The 17,891-nt window shown below is 44.9% G+C and overlaps 1 protein-coding gene across 5 annotated transcripts in view; it reads right to left on the bottom strand.

Moving 5' to 3' along the window:
- ARHGEF3 (Rho guanine nucleotide exchange factor 3) overlaps positions 1 to 17,891 on the bottom strand; it is a 311,727-nt gene that overhangs the window by 217,387 nt on the left and 76,449 nt on the right. For all 5 annotated transcript variants that reach the window (XM_084634596.1, XM_084634597.1, XM_084634598.1 and 2 more), the window contains one exon: positions 15,162 to 15,228. In XM_084634596.1, the coding sequence (XP_084490722.1) occupies positions 15,162 to 15,228 (67 nt within the window). The remainder of the gene's footprint in view (positions 1 to 15,161; positions 15,229 to 17,891) is intronic.

The following is a 17,891-nucleotide window of genomic DNA, read 5'->3' as shown; positions in this document are numbered from 1 at the left end:
CACAATGACCAATCATACTTTGAGACAAGATACTTTCAAAGCTGGAGGGGGGGAAAAACAAAGGGTCTGGGTCTGTCTGTGTGATGCTTTTGCCGGGGACAGAACAGGAATGGAGTCTTAGAATTTAGTAAATAATCTAGCCAGATATGCATTAGATTATGATTTCTTTAAATGGCCGAGAAAATAAGCTGTGCTGAATGGAATGGATATTCCTGTTTTTGTGTCTTTTTGTAACTTAAGGTTTTGCCTAGAGGGATTCTCTATGTTTTGAATCTAATTACCCTGTAAGGTATTTACCATCCTGATTTTACAGAGGTGATTCTTTTAACTTTTTCTTTTATTAAAATTCTTCTTATCCAAGGGTTTGGGTCTGTGGTCACCTATGCAAATTGGTGCGGATTTTTATCAAACTTTCCCCAGAAAAAAAGGGGTAAGATTTGGGAGGATTTGGGGGGGAAAGACATTTCCAAACGAACTCTGTCCCAGTAACTGGTGTTCGATGTTTGGTGGTGGCAGCGAAAGTCCAAGGGCAAAGGGTAAAATAGTTTGTACCTTGGGGAAGTTTTAACCTAAGCTGGTAAAAGTAAGTTTAGGAGGTTTTCATGCAGGTCCCCACATCTGTACCCTAGCATTCAGAGTGGGGAAGGAACCTTGACAACTCCTTTTTCCAGATCATTTACGAATATGTTGAATAGGACTGGTCCCAGTACAGACCCCTGGGGACACCACTATTTACCTCTCTCCATTCTGAAAACTGACCATTTATTCCTACCCTTTGTTTCCTATCTTTTAGGCAGTTACCAGTCCATGAGAGGACCTTCCCTCTTATCCCATGACAGCTTACTTTGGTTAAGAGCCTTTGATGAGGGATCTTGTCAAAGGCTTTCTGAAAATCTAAGTATACTATATCCACTGGATATAGCTTCAGAGGTCCCAGGTTCAATCCTGCCCGCTGCCGACCGGGGTCTGTGGGGGCTCGTCCAGGATTTCAACAGGAATTCTCTGAAGCTCGGGGTGTACTTCCTCAGCTAGGGGAAGTATATATTGGAGTACTGGTTGATCACAGGATGACTATGAGCCGCCAATGTGATATGGCCGTGAAAAAAGCTAATGCGGTCTTGGGATGCATCAGGTGAGTATTTCCAGTAGAGATAAGGAGGTGTTAGTACCGTTATACAAGGCACTGGTGAGACCTCATCTGGAATACTGTGTGCAGTTCTGGTCTCCCATGTTTAAGAAGGATGAAATCAAATTTGAACAGGTACAGAAAAGGGCTATTAGGATGATCCGAGGAATGGAAAACCTGCCTTATGAAAGGAGACTCAAGGAACTTGGCTTGTTTAGCTTAACCAAAAGAAGGCTGAGGGGAGATATGATTGCTTTCTATAAATATATCAGAAGGATAAATACCATGGAGGGAGAGGAATTATTTAAGCTCAGTACCAATGTGGACACAAGAACAAATGGATATAAACTGGCCATCAGGAAGTTTAGACTTGAAATTAGACAAAGGTTTCTAACCATTAGAGGAGTGAAGTTCTGGAACAGCCTTCCAAGGCAAGAAGTGGGGGCAAAAGACTTATCTGGCTTGAAGATTAAACTCGATAAGTTTTTGGAGGAGATGGTATGATGGGATAACATGATTTTGGCAATTAATTGATCTTTGACTATTCATGGTAAATAGACCCAATGGCCTGTGATGGAATGGGATCTGAGTTACTACAGGTAATTCTTTCCTGGGTATCTGGCTGGTGAATCTTGCCCACATGCTCAGGGTTCAGCTGATCACCATTTTTGGGGTCGGGAAGGAATTTTCCTCCAGGGCAGATTGGAAGAGCTCCTGGGGGGTTTTCGCCTTCCTCTGCAGCATGGGGCAGGGGTCACTTGCTGGAGGATTCTCTGCACCTTGAAGTCTTTAAACCATGATTTGAGGACTTCAATAGCTCAGACATAGGTGAGAGGTTTATTGCAGAAGGGGGTGGGTGAGATTCTGTGGCCTGTGTTGTGCAGGAGGTCAGACTAGATGATTAGAATGGTCCCTTCTGACCTTAAAGTCTATGCATCTATGTAAACCACACACCTCTTGGGTGTGGTGCTCTATCCCAGTTAGTGGCACCGAGACCACTTATATGGGTATGTCTTCACTACCCGCCGGATCGGCGGGCAGCCATCAATCCCTGAGCGCTCTTCCGTCGACTCCTGTACTCCAGTGCCACGAGAGGCAAAAGTGGAGTTGACGGGGGAGCAGCAGCAGTCGACTCACCGCAGTGGAGACACCACGGTAAGTCGATCGAAGTACATCAACTTCAGTTACATTATTCACGTAGCTGAAGTTGTGTAACTTAGATCAATCCCCCCCCAGTGTAGACCAGTGCTTAGAGAAAGATTAATGAGTCTGCTCTACAGCCTTAACTAAGAGCCATATGGCTTTTGGCTCATGAACTAAGCTCCAGAGGTCCCAGGTTCGATCCCACCCGCTGACGACCAGGATCTGTCGGTGTTGTAACAGCATACTAAAACCATGCACACAAAATACACATAAATAAAAAAGAGAGTCATGGAAAGATTTTTCAAGCATTTTAGTTCATACTGTACTTTATAACAAAAAGTCATGTTGATGTTTGCCATATTCCAATACTCTTCCTTGTAACAGTGGAATAACAGGGCATTGTAGCACTATCAAATTGGAATCACCAGCATATAATTTTACTTCAACTTATCTCAAGTGAGACCAGTCTGACATTACTTGAATTATGCCCATATTAATAGTCTTATTCTTGTTGTTTAGTCAAAGAGATAAAAACCAATAGATAAATGCATTAAGTGCAATCTAGTGTTAAATTGCTATAGGAATCTTGGAGCATAGGAGAGGTAGGTGGCTGCTTTTTGTTGAAAAGTTCTTTTATGTAACTAACCTGCCAGTCAGAGCTAAGAAAAACTTTTCTTTCTTTCTTACTAACTTTTACCCTGCTTAGATTTGTTTCATTATAGGAATAATTGAAGTCAGCCAACTTGCACAAAATACATGTATGCTTTTTGTAAATACCGTCTGAGAATTGTGGAATGTATCCCATTTGGCATGCAAGCTACCTTTCCCCCCACAGACTTGAAATCAGGCTAGCAGAGAAACTGCTTATGTATCAAAAACTGACCTTAGTATGTTTAGCACATTTTTATGTCAGCATCTAATAAATTATACCGGCTTTGCTCACAGGTGGCAGCATCTGCAGCTTGGTTAGCGAAATACTTTTGTAAAACTAAAAAGGAAATGGAACAAAAAGGAGGAAATAAAGAGAAACTGCACTGCAGTAAATTATCTCCAATCTTCAGGCAACTGCACACCAAACACATGCCTCTAAAAATATTTCAAGCAGAAATGTTGGTTTAGATTTCACTATACATTTTTTTATTTAATTTTAGCAGTGAGGTTTTTCAGCTAATTTGGGTGAGTAGGGAAAGGAAGAGAGAAAAACCAACATAATGTAATATTCCAGATGTTTGTTTCAAAAATGCAGAAGATTGTATTCATTTTTTGTTGAACAGAATAGACATACCTATCGCAGTGATAAGCAGGGGTGAAATGATGGTCTTTTCCAATCATTCCCACAAACCCACCATTCCTCACTGACCAGGAAACTTTTTTTTTCCTTGATCTTCTAGTAACTTCTCCATATCAAACCCATTTGTCACAAATCTAGCTGAGTTCCCCATCTTGGACATTCAAATTGCTGTGAGGGATTCAACTGCTGATTCAGTGTGCTTTGAGCCTTCAGAGTCTGAACCAAGTCCAGACACTGCTTTTGGCTTGGGTTCTTTAAGCACACTTCTGAGCTGCAGATCCTCTGTCTAGGACCCCCTGCCAAGAGCTAAGACATCACAGTCCAATTGCCCAACCCGTGGAACTAGAGCTGACCCCTCTACTTCTCTCCCCACTCCCACCATTGTACGTGGTCTGGAAAGTACATGACAAAAACAGCCCATATCAGCAAGGATGAAATCCACTACAGGTATTCAAAAAAATACATCAACTTCAGAACAACAACTTTATACTATCAACCAGAATGGATAAGTTGTTCAGAAAGATTCACCAAATCATCACAATGTCTAAAAAAACCAATACAAATGACTACATTATTCAAATAATCATCCAGAGTCTAGTCTACAGTCTATACTCTCCATTTTAAATCAGTTGTGGACCCCTCTCACAGCTTCCCCCACCACTTCCTCATCCCTTTGGTCTCTGCTGCTTCCCTCTACCCCTATTTTTTCCTCCTCTCCCTCCAGGTCCACACTTCCACTTCCCTCTAATACTTTTTTGACTTTCACCAAAATAAATTGGGTTCAGCCCACTGATGCCTAGAACATTCCCTGAAATTTTTGAACTGATTGGGTGCAGTGTTCTAAAGTTATTGCATTACAGGATAGACAGAAATGCCATCAGGTTCAGTGTATGGCACCAGCTACTCTTAGCCACTTACACACACAGCATCACTAAGTTTAGTAGTGCTATATGACTGTTTTAGTCACGGAACTTCCCATTAAGAAACAAAAATATGAAGATTTGTTGGTCTCTATATACATGGCTCAAATTGATTGCTATCAGCATGTGGGGGGGAAGTTTCCCCTGATAAAATAAATTAATGTAAAGTGAAGAGGAGTTTCCCTTGGTAAATTGTTAACATCCGGGCCCTCCTTATCTCACTTTGAGGTTTGTGTTGGTGTATGCCGATTGATGCTTTAAACAGACCCATTTTTCTCAACACTAGACAGAGACATTTTAAACTATCAAACCGACTGTCAAATGAAGATTGGAAAGTAAGCACAACGTTTTCATTTCATGCCTTTGCCACTTTTGGTTGTCCTCGTGGTTTTGGGGCTGTTGAAATATTCTTGTATGCTATTTCTAGATGACATGCTATATAAGTTTTCAACAAATCATCAGCAGTGAACACATTTCAAGAGCTCCTCAGAGATCTGTTTGTCATGCCCAAGTGTGACAGCACCAAACTCACTGTTCTGTCATCAACATTAATTCAATTCTTTTTATCCCATTAGAATTGTACTCCTGTTTGAAAAGATATCAACATTTCTTTTTATTATTCACCATCTGTACCAAAACCTTAGTGACCTGAAGTCAGCTCACTAAGCTTTTCAGAACATACTTTTTCCATTCATCAAAGCAAAGCTGATGCCAAAGAGTTGCAAATGCTGAATGAAACTTGGCTCTCTTGTCCAGTGCTCACTTGTCTGTGCATTTCAGTGTCCAGACAAGTCAGCTGGACTACTGATGCAGGTTCTTCCTTGACCCTTTAAGGTATTTGGTCCAAACTTTTCCAAGGAATTAATATTTGGTTCTGTAACTGCACTCTTGTACAAGTTTTGTGGGAAATGACCACTACAAAATGCTTGAAGTTTCTTGCTGGCCGTACTAAAACATCCTTGGAATGTCTAAAAACTAGTGGTAGCTTAAATACAAGTGATCATTACTTGATCACATTTGTTATGTGCAGACAGAATAAAGTTCAGTTCAGAAATGTATATACTAGGTTCCTTTAAAGGGTCAATTTCACAAAGCTGACAATTGTGAGTTAAATCAGCAGTGAGGGAAAATTTTAACAGAAAATACGTGAATGCTAATTGGAACTCGTTTAAAAACACTTTAATGGATGCTCAGAAATATCCCCAAAGCCACAATCCCACAAATCAAGAAAGAAGGCCTTCTTGGTTAAAAAACCAACCTGGCCTAGAGGGGCAGTAAAGGTATATTTTTATATATTTTACACAGATACACACAGATATAGATATATAACAAATGGAAGAAATGGGAAGTTGATAGTAATGAATATAAATCAAAAGTTAAGAAGTGTATAAAATTGATAAAGGAAACAAAAGGACACAATAAGAAATTTATGGCCAGCAGAGTTAAGGACAATAAGGCATTTTTTAAAGAATATTAGGGAGAAAAAGAATCCTAACAACAATATTGGTCCATTAGTAGATGGAGGTGGTAGAATCATCAACAAAAATACCTAAAAGACAAGAAGTAGAATCATAGAAATGTAGAGCTTTGAAAAGACCTGAAGAGGATATCAAGTCCAGCCTGCTGCACTGAGGCAGGACCAAATCAACTTAGACCATCCTATCCAATCTGTTCTTAAAAACCTCCAGTGATGCCTATTCCAGAGCTTAACTATCCTTACAGTTAGAAAGTTTTTCCTAATATCCAAGCTAAATCTCCCTTGCTGCAGATTAAGCCTGTTACTTCTTATCCCTCTTTCAGTGAACATGGAGAACAACCAATCACCATTTTCTTTGTAATAGTCCTTAATGTAAATAAAAACTCACCATGTCCCCTCTCAATCCTCTTTTGTCAAGAGTAAACATGCCCAGTTTTTTTTAACCTTTCCTCAAAGGTCAAATTTTCTAAACCTTTTTTTTTTTTTTAATCATTTTTATTGCTCTTCTCTGGACTCTCTCCAATTTGTACTCATCTTTCCTAAAGTGTGGTGCACAGAATTGGACACAGTACTCCAGCTGAGGCCTCAGCAGTGCTGAGGGGAGTGGGACAATTACCTTCCTTGTCTTATATACAACACTCTTGTTAATACATCCCAGAATGTTATTAGCATTTTTTGCAAGTGCATCACATTGTTGACTCATTCAATTTGTGATCCACTATAACCCCCAGATTCTTTCAGAAGTACTAGCACCAAGCTTTTTGTTCCCCATTTTGTAGTTATGTATTTGATTTTTCTTTCCTGTGTAAAATATGTGGCCCTTGTCTTTATTGAATTTCATCTTAATGATTTCAGACCACTTCTCTAATTTGTCAAGGTCATTTTAAATTCTATTTCTGTCCTCCAAACCACTTGCAACTCCTCCCTTCTTGCTATCATCTGCAAATTTTGTAAGCACACTCTCCACTCCATTATCCAAGTCATTAATGAAAATATTGAGTTGTAACAGACCCATGACTGACCACTGCAGGACCCTACTACATACACCCTCCCAATTTGACAATGAACCATTGACAACTACTCCGAGTATGGTCTTTCAACCAGTTGCACACCCACTTACAATAATTTCATCTAAACCACATTTTCCTAGCTTGCTCAAGAGAAGGTTCTGAGGGTATTACTAAAATCAACATACATCACATCTACTGCTTCTGGGACCTCACCCATCCTCCATGAAGTTCTTGAAGATAATTGCTAATGGTTCCAAGATTGCTTCAGCTAGTTCCTTAAATACCCTAAATACCCTGAATTTCATCAGGCCCTGCTGACTTGAGTACATCTAACTTCCATAAATATTCTTTATCCTGTTCTTTCCCTAATTTGGCTTGCATTTTTACCCGTGTTGTTAATATCGTGCCACCCCACCCACCTCGACCCCTCTGTGCTGGACACAGGTGCTGATAGATGCCCCACAGTAGCGTGCTTGCACTTATTCTTCTCTGGGTCAGGCATTTACCCCCTTTTCTCATGTGGGTCTGGAAACTCCTGATACAAAACCCAATTACACGCAGAGAGGTGTTCAAAGCATTTATATAAAACAATATTAGGCAGAAGAATGGGGACAGACCAATGGGCCAAAATGGAGATGGGTGGGGAAGAAATGGTTACTTTGTAACTGTTGTTCTTCAAGATGTGTTGCTCATATCTATTCAAATTAGGCGTGTGCACAGCCGTCAGAAAGTTTCCCCTAGCGGCATCCATCGGGTCAGCTGTGGAGCCCCCTGGAGTGGTGCCTTCATGGCACTCAATATATACCCCAGCCAACCCAGTATCCCCTCAGTTCCTTCTTGCCAGTTACTCCAACAGAGGAGAAGGGGGGCAGGTATGGAACGCATATGAGCAACACATCTCAAAAAACAACAGTTACAAAGGTGAGTAACGTTTTTTCTTCTTAGAGTGCTTGCTCATATCAGTTCCTACTAGGTGACTCCCAAGCCTTATCTAGGCAGAGGGGCTGAAGTGAAGCAATGTTTACTGCAGTACCACTCTATTGAAAGCCGCGTTGTCCCTGATATGCGGGCTTAGTGTGCTCAATGTAGAAGGCAAGGGTCCTGTGGACATCCAGGGAATGCAGCCGCTGCTCCCGGGGTCTGGCATGAGGTTTAGGGTAAAAAACAGGCAGGAAAATATCTTGTCTGGTGTGAAAACCTGACACCACCTTGGGGAGAAAGGCCAGGTGAGGCCTGAGCTGCACCTTATCCTTGTGGAAGACTGTGTAAGGCGGTTCCAAGGTAAGGGCCTTTAGCTCAGAGACATGTCTCGCCAATGTAATGGCGACAAGGAAAGCCATCTTCCAGGAGAGATACAGGAGAAAGCATGTGGCCATCAGTTCGAACAGGGGCCCCTGAGCCTGGAAAGGATGAGGTCCAAGCCCTTGAGAAAGCGAGCAACCATCGGGTTGGTGAAGACAGAGCAGTAAGACATGCCCGGGTGGAAAGCCGAGATAGCAGCAAGGTGAACCTTCATGGAGGACGCCGCCAGGCCTTGCTGCTTCAGGTGTAGAAGGTACTCCAAAATGAGGGGCACCAACACCCAGAGGGGGGATGTGTAGCACTGGTTACACCAACACAAGAACTGTTTCCACTTCGCCAGATACGTGGCTCGAGTGGAGGGCTTCCTGCTGCCCAGCAGTACTTGTTGTATGGGGTCCGAACACAGAAGCTCCGTACGGTTTAGCCACGCAGCATCCATGCTGTGAGGTGGAGAGACCACAGGTCAGGATGACAGAGGCAACCACGGTCCTGGGTGAGCAGGTCGGGAAGAAGAGGCAACGGGACTGGAACGTCCACTGACAGCTCCAGCAGAGTGGTGTACCAATGCTGCCAGGGCCACGCCAGAACTACCAGAATCACCCTCGCCCTGTTTCTGTGGATCTTGAGCAGGAGCTTGTGCACAAGAGGGAACAGAAGGAAGGCGTAAAGCAGGCGACCCAACCAGGGAAGCAGGAACGTGTCTGAGGGAGCCCGGACAGTGACCTTGGAAGGAGCAGAACGCTGGGCACTTCCTGTTGCCGCGGGTGGCAAAAAGGTTGACCTGGGCAAACCCCCACCTTTGGAAGATGGGGTGGACAACATCCAGCCGGCTGGACCCCTCATGAGAGTGGAAGGACCTGCTGAGGTGATCCGCTAGCGTGTTCTGGATCCCAGGAAGGAAGGATGCCACCACGTGAATGGAGAGGGCTATACAGAACTCCCAAAGTTGAATGGCTTCCTGACGGGGGGGGAGGAGTGCACCCCCCTTGCTTGTTGATGTGGAACATGGCCATGGTGTTGTCCGTGAGAACCGCCACACAACGGCCCCGCAGGTGCTCCTGGAAGGCTTGACAAGCAAGCCGCACCACCATCAGCTCCTGGACGTTGATATGGAGGGAGAGCATGGACTGAGACCACAGGCCCTAGGTCCGAAGGTTTCTGAGATGAGTGCCCCACCCCAGGGCTGACGTATCCATGACCAGGGACAAGGAAGGGGACCCCTTCACACACCACCCTGGGATCTAGCCACCAGTGGAGGGAAGCAAGGACCCGCTCTGGAACGGTGACCACCAAGTTCAGTCCGTGGTTATTTCCATGGAAATGTGACAAACGATTCAAAAAAGGGTAGGATCCTGGGGGAAGTCTGGTACGCCGTCCTTGGGTGTCCCTTCAAGAGGCCTGCTTGGAGCCCGATGATGGCTTTTGGGGTGCTGGCCTTGTCCAGACAGGGGGTTGGAGGGCTTCCTCCTGCTATTACATCGCCACCGTCTGTAAAAATCCTGCCTCAGCTGAGGAAGGTAGGAGCGTTGCTGCAACTGCTGAGGTTTGAAGTGCTTCCACTGGTTTGCCGGGGTGTGCATACTGTGGCAAATTGCCGGCACTACTATGATGGGTCTCACGCTTTCTCTTCTTGGCGGGGTTCAGGGCACCGTTTCTTGCCCCTGAACTGGGGTATTAGCTGCCCCACTAGTGTGCTAGAGGAGGGAAGTGGAGAGGGAGGGACCCGGGCCCACCCTCTACTCTGGGTCCCAGCCCAGGGGCCCTAGGGATCGCGGTAAATCACTAGAACTAGCGGTTCCTTCCCTGGGGCTACTTCCCTCTCCTGCCCTTCAGCTTGTGGGGCTTCCTGTCCTCCCTCTGCACAAACCAGGTGTCCCTTTACCTAAGATCTTGGTCTTCTTAGCCCATGGCAGCACTTCTCCAAACTCTTCTCTGCTTCCCTCCAAACTGCTCTCTGCTCCAACACCAATCCACTCTGTTTCAACTCCTCCAAACTGCTCTTTGCTCCAATGCCGATCCACTCTGCTTCAACTCATCCAATCTGCTCTCTGCTCCAATGCCAATCCACTCTGCTTCAACTCGTCCCAACTGCTCTCTGCTCCAATGCCAATCCACTCTGCTTCAACTCGTCCCAACTGCTCTCTGCTCCCACATCAATGCACTCTGCTTCAACTCCTCCTCATGTCTGAAACAGGAAGTTTTTATCATGTGACTGACTTCAGGTGCTCTAATTGGCTTCAGGTGCTTTAATTAATTTATAGCAAACTTTCTTCTCTCTACAGGGAATAAGGCTCCCTTCTAACACTATCCTGCTGCCCTCTGGCCATGCTGTATCACAATAACCAGGGACTTCATGGTCATCCTCGAGTCTTTAAGGCTGTGCAGCCTAAAGTCAGTCTGTTCTGAGAACAGATCACCCCTGTCAAAGGGCTGGTCCTGCAGCATTTGCTGAACCTCTGGGGGCAGGCCAGAGGCATGCCTCATGGCAATCCTGGAAGACAACATGTGTGCAGCCGAGTCTTCAGCATCCAGCGAGGCCTGCAAAGAGGTCCGTGCCACTGTTTTGTCCTCGTCAACCAGGGCCCCAAACTCCTCTCTGGATGCAAGAGGCACAAGCTCCTTGAACTTCAGCATGGAGTTCCAGAAGTTAAAATTGTAATGGCTCAGGTGCACCTGCTGATTGGTGATCCGGAGCTGAAGCCCCCGACATGGAGTAAACTTTGCGGCCAAACAAGTTGAGGTACTTGGCGTCCTTCGACTTGGGCTCAGGGGCCAGCTGACCATGCCGCTCCTTCTCATTCACAGCCGCCACCACGAGCAAGCAGGGCTGCGGGTGAGTGGACCAGTAATCACCCCCCTTCAAGGGGTCAAAATATTTGTACTCCACCCCCTTAGCCGCAGGGGAATGGAGGCTGGGGTCTGCCAGATGGTTTTGGCATTAGTCTGAATGGTCCCGATGAGGGGAAGGGTCACCCTCGACGGGCCTTCCGGGGCCAAAAGTCCACCACCGGATCCTCCGGTTCCACTACCTCCTCTGTCTGCAGGTTCGTATTACATGCAACCCTGCGCAGGCGGTCCTGGTGGGCACAGATGTCAATCGGCGGTGACCCGGAGATCGAGCTGCTGCCACAGCCTTGTCAGGGGAGGAGGCCACAGGGGCAAGAGGGTCATCTTGTCCCCCCTGGGTTGCGGGGGCTCGATGTCCTGCATCACCAACCAAAGGGTCCAGCTTAGGGACTGGGGTCGGAGGGGGTCCCGAAGTGGGAAGAGTGCATACAAGAGCTGGTTGGGGAGTCCAGAGGTACTGGACTTAGCAGATCCCCTCGTAGGGCCAGAGTCAACGGTGCCGGGGTTATGGACTTTGTTCCTGGGCGCTCCCCTCCGGGACGCTCCCCATTGGCTGGCTCCAGGGAAGAGCGTCTCTGTGCAGGAGGCATACCCTTTTCCGGCTTCTGACCAGGAGAGTGGGAGGGGTGCCAAGCTGATGTCATCGGTTGCAGTGCCGGAGAGCAGAAGTGCTGCGGGTCTCGGTCAGAGTCCAACCATGGTGCCACCTCCACAACTGCCACTGGGGCAGTGCGAACTGAAGCGCTCGGTGCCAGGTCCTGGCATGCCGAAGGAGGGTGGGGGCTAAGTGCCACCTCCATAAGGAGCTGCTTCAAGTTAAGGTCCCACTCCTTTTTAGACTGAGGATGAAATCCTTTGCAGATCCTGCACTTTTCGTCTTCATCAGCCTCCCCCAGACACTTCAGGCAAGCGTCATGGAGGTTGCCCGTTGGCATGGGCTTAGAGCAGGACCTGCAGGGCTTGAACCCCGGGGACTTGGGCATGGAGCCCCGAGAAGAAGAATCGGAGTGGAGGGGAAACCCCCCAACCTGACTAGCACTAACTAAAAACCAAAAACAAGAACTACAAACCAAACTAAGAACAACTATCTACAGAGCTAAGGAAATGTGGAGATCATGCGAGCAAGATGCCACAGTTCCAACGACCATCACAGGCAGTAAGAAGGAACTGAGGGGGCGCCGGGTTGGCTGGGGTATATATTGAGCGCCATGAAGGTGCCACTCCAGAGGGCTCCACAGCCAACCCGATGGATGTTGCTAGGGGAAAACTTTCCAACAGCCATGCACCCGGCGCGCACACACCTAATTGGAATCGGTATGAGCAAGCATCCGAAGAAGAATTTAAGGGAATTCAACAACAGTGAAACAGGAGTACATTCAGATGTGCCAAAAACCATCACTCCCCACCCAAGGCCTCTAAACCCACTAGTGCTGCACATAAAGCTGGGATGCTAGCTTCGTGGGTTGCGTTGCTCAGTCGGGGCCTCCAGCCTGTTGGAAATAGGGTTACCATCTTTGAAATGCAAAAAAACCACAGCAACCCCTGCCCCTGCCATCACAAGGCAAGCTGGCTCCAACCCCAAACCCCAGGCAACTCTGCAACTGCCCCCTTCAACAGCCATTAACAGTATCTAGAGAGAGTACACATATAGATAAAATTTATACCATCATTGACCACAAATGGGCATTGGTTTTAAGAGCTTTATCATTTATTACTTGTTAGCCAGTCTCAAATGTAGTTTCATTTAGTCAGTTGTCATTGAATGTGCCGTTTCTGATTCAAGCTTTATTTCGGGGGCGTAGTAGAATCACTTGCACCATTGCCCTGATCTTCCATTATTTAATATGCCTCACACGTCTCCTCACTCTTGCATGACTCATACCCTCTTTCACACACATAGGCATGGTGCACTTGGGTGTTGGTGGGCAGACAGCTGCTGTATTTTCAACAGTTTTGATCTGTTATAGCTTAAACTGCGGAAGTGGGAACACTGCAGCGTCTTTAGCTGGACACAGACACTTTTAATATTAGATATCCCAGTGTATTGTGATAATAATGGAAATCTTTAGACTCATGTAAAAAAAATTATTTTTCTGACAACTGGCAAATCCATTAAAAAAAAACCCAGCGAGACTGGTCAAATACGGGCCAGGTGGTAAGCCTAGGTGGAATGCTGCTCCTTGGTTACCCAGCCTTCACATTCCCCCAGGACACCTGGGAGTTTAAGTCCAAAGTGCTGACAAGTCAAAGTCTGGTAGTGTCTGTCACAACTCCTATTCCCCTGTCTTATGCACACCCACTCCCAAAGCAACACAGTCCTTCTTCCTTCCACACAGCTCCCTCTGCCCCCCCTCCCCTGATGCTACAGCCAAGATGGCACTTGCCCTCAAGCTCCTCCAATCTGCCATGGAATCCTCTGTCATCTTGACCCTTCAAGCTGTTGATCCTCCAGGACTTGGCTGCCCTTAGGTGCCATCTGCTGGCTTATTACAATATTAATTGTGTTGAGTATCTGGCCACCATTAATCTTTTTAGTGAAGACTAAAGGAAAGTAACCTTAAACAACTCAGCCTTATTGATGTCATCACATATTAGCTACCCTTCCCCATTAAATAGAGGGCCTATACTTACCTTCATCTTTCTCTTGCTCCTAGTTTATTTAAAGAACTTCTTATTGCCTTTTATATTCCTTGCTAGGCATAACTCATTTTGTGCCTTAGCCTTTCTGATTTTCCCCCTACATATTTGTGCTATACTTTTGAATTCCTCCTTAGCAAATTGTCCAGGATTCCACTTTTTGTAGGATTCCTTTTTGAATTTCAGGTAATTGAAGAGCTCCTGATGGAGCTATATGGGCCCTTATGAGTCTTTCTATCTTTCCTTCACATCAAGATAGTTGGCAGTTGGGCCTTTAAATTTGTCTCCTTGAGAAATTACCAGCTTTCATTAACTTCTTTATCCCTTACATTTTCTTCCCCTGGGACATTACCTACCATTTCTCTGAGATTGTTGGTCTGCTTTTCTGAAGTCTATTGTTCTTATTCTGCTGCTCTCACTTCCTCCTTTCCTTAGAATCATTAAATCTATCATTTCACAATCATTTCCAGCAAAATTCCTGAGTAGTCAATAAATATTACTGTTTTGTATTTGGGAAAAAGCACATGATGTAGTCATAGAGAATGATGATAATGCAATACTTTCCATTCCAAAAGTATCTTGGGAGGATGTTAAACATTGTCCCAAGATGACTGATCATAGCACCTGGTCTGGGCAGGATCTGCAACATCTGTGACAGCAGATGGCCGACTCTACATCTACTAAGGCTTTCCATGATTCAAGAATTTCATATCAACCAGAATTCGTAAGTTGTTCATAGACAGATTCCCCAAATTGTTACAGTCCCAAATTTAGGAATAAGTTTTATTTTATTTGGTAGAAATAGTTCCACATTTTTAGTTGTGTGGGGAAGTTTTATTTAAGAGTACAACACTCCTCTGCAACATTTGTAACCCCAATATTGCAGCATCCTGTTAATATGTCAGAGCCAAATTATGAAAATACAAAATTGGCTACAAACAAGAGTGAAACTGACTAGTCTATGTACAGTGTCCAAATTTAATATAATGCAAAAGTAAACAGACAGTATAAAGGATGGAAATTGAGAAAGACTTTTACCAAATTATTTTAGTTTTAATTATTTTATATACATATAATTATATAAAGATAAAATACAAACCTTAATCTGCCAGTATCCAATTCCTACTTATAAAACATTTAAGCACATGCACGTCCTTCAGTGCTTTGCTGAATAGGGATAAAATATGTGCTTAAATACTTTGTTGAACTGGGATCTAAATTCATAAAATACTGTATGTAACAAACAGATCTTTCTACCCAACCTTCCATTAAGCTACTATAAATATACACACACACCTGTCCAGGATCATCATCATAACCACAACAAATCTGTATCTTTTTTGACATTTAATCAAATCACTTTAAAGCATTTGTAGGCAAAACAATTAAATAAAATACCCAAACTTACCCCTCTGAAATTCCAGCCTTTCGTGGAAGGAAACAGGGAAAAGTTGTTCTGATGTTGCCGTTTAGGCCTGCAAGATGAGACAAGCATAGCATTTACTGGTTGCATTTTTAGCCTAGGACTCTCCAGATCAATACTGGGCGAGAGAGGGAGTGAGAGGGAAATAGCAACATAAGTGCTAAACAGACACCTTAGATTTCTTACTGTTTTCTTTGAACTGGATATATTCATGACAAATTTATCTTTTCACTTCAGGCATATTTTGGAAAACAACCTGTTTTCATATGGTTTGAAAGCCAAAATAAAGAGGCAGCCTTACAAATCTAATGAGACATGTGGAATTCATTTTCAGCACCTACCACCCATAGCTTCCAGTGACTTCAACACTACTAAAAAATCAGGCCTGTGCCTTCTTCAGACCATGTCTAAAATTATACCAGGAAGAAGATAAAGGCAACTTAACAAAGTTTTGCCATCAATTGACATTCAAATGCATTTTGGATTTGTACCAGGCAACATTTACAGTTTCAGCTTATTCTGAAACTCCTCTCCTACAATATATTACAATTACATATTATGCAGTTCTCTCTGTAAAGTAATCATCACAACCACCACTTTTATACTTATATAGTGTCTTTTATCAGCAAATCTCAAATCATTTTACAAAGTTGGACAAGTATTATCAAGATTTTACCAATGAGGAAACTAAAACAAAGGTTAAGACAGCTGCTGAAGTGTAGCAAATCAACAAATGGCTAGCAAACTGAATCCAGGTGTTACTCACATCATTAAGAATACTGCTTGCTGTCATTTACATTAATAATTTTAAAAGTACACTCCAAGATAGATCCTGCTGTCTGGATCACTCAGTGCATTTTGGCTCTGCCTATAATATAAACAACAGTGACAGGGCACTTGTTTCAAATATTGTTGACTTGTGTAGGGTGGGTATGACCTAATCATGTTGTGATTGACTTTTAACCTGGCTACACGTGATCATCACAGGGCTTCCAACCACATAACAAATGTTAACTACTGTAACTGGGTCAGGGGACCACCAGATTCTAAACATATCTGACAGTTACATTTTTACATTTACAGTTAGGTTTGGGGGAGGCAGATTGATTGTTTTGGGATTATTTTGGAAACCACCACCTTTCAATCATGAAGAACAGATTATTCAAATAAATAATCACTTACCTATAGGAAAGTAAAGAATCTATGAATTATTTATTCTGTTTATTAAAGCTCTCTCCAAACTTAAGGACAGCACACATATTATAAAAAAAAGCACATGAACAAACTCCAGGTATATTAATATCAACAAAAATTCCTCAAATCCAAGCCAAATAAAATTTGCCCCCTAAGAATCAATAACTCCTCCCAATCTACCCAGATATTCTCTCCAGCCCAATTTACTCTTACCTTAATGAATATATCCTGCAGGGAAAGCCTGACAGAATACATTGACATTGCAGTATGCCCTCAAAGTCAAAAAATCCAGATTCTGCTGGACCAAGAGAAAAGGATTTCTCTTTCTAGATGTCTAATTAGCCATCATGGCCTTTTATACAAAGGGGGCAGGGAGGAACAAGCAACAAGAAAACAAAAAAGAACTCAAAATCAGCACAGTAGAAAGCTGCACGTTAAAACTGCCATCCATCCAAGAGAGGAAGGTTGTTCTTGGAGTTAAAGAACTGAACTGAGACTTGAAAGATTTAGGAACAATTCCTGGCTCTGGCACAGAGTTCCTTCATGACCCTGGGTAAGTCAATCTCTCTGTGCATTAAATTCCTCTCTCTCTAAAGTGGGATAATATTCCTTTCTGCAACCTTTTGTCTGTCCTGTCTAGAATGTGAGACAGAAGGTGGGTGAGGCAATATCATCTATTGGATCAACTTCTGTTGGAGAGAGAGAGACAAGCTTTCCAGACACACAGAGCAATTCCTCAGGTCTGGGAAAGATACTCCCAGAATTACGGCAAAATGCAAGGTGATCTGGCAAAACCTGCAGACATTATCTCCATGGCTACAATGATCAATACACCCACCCCCCCAACACACCTTTCAAAATCCATGGGTCCTATAAAAGGCCTATCACAGACGTCATGTACAACACCCAATGCACTAAGTGGCCCAGTAACAACTATTTGGGCATGGGCGGCGGGTGACCCTCCACTTTGGGGAGGCTAGCCCACCAGACCTGCCCCTTCTGCCTGAGGCCCCACTCCCCACATGCCAGAGCCCCGAAACCCCACCCCCACATAACAGGAAGAGCCCTGAAGCACCCCTTCATGACTAGAGGAGCCCCGACTAACCCACCCCAGCTCCCGCAGGCCAGCCCCTTCAGCCCCAGCGCCTAGCCAGGCCACTCCCCCCGCACTGGACTAGGCTGGCCCAAGCACTGGGCCAGGCTGCTTCCCTCCCCCGCCCCTGAGCATCGGGCTGGGCCGAGCCACTCCCGCCCGAGCACAGGGACAAGTGGCTGCCCCCGCCACCCAAACTGGGTACTGAGCCTCTCCCTCCCCTCCCCCCCCTCCAAGCGCAGGGCTGAGCCATCCCCTGCCCGAGTGCTGGGAAGAGCCGGTGCCCGCCACCCTGTCCCCCACTCCGAGCCAGCAGCCCCAGTGCCCAGCTGAGATGCCTCACTCCCCCGCCCACCACTTGCTTGCAGCATCCCTCCTCACTCCACCGCCCCTGAGGAGAAGCGACGCAGCGCAGGGATCAGGGGGAC

Source organism: Lepidochelys olivacea (assembly GCF_965140295.1).
Source record: "Lepidochelys olivacea isolate rLepOli2 genome assembly, chromosome: 7".
Lineage (NCBI taxonomy): Eukaryota > Metazoa > Chordata > Testudines > Cheloniidae > Lepidochelys > Lepidochelys olivacea.
The sequence above is the reverse complement of the archived record's forward strand: the minus strand, read 5'-3'. Positions and strand labels throughout refer to the sequence as shown.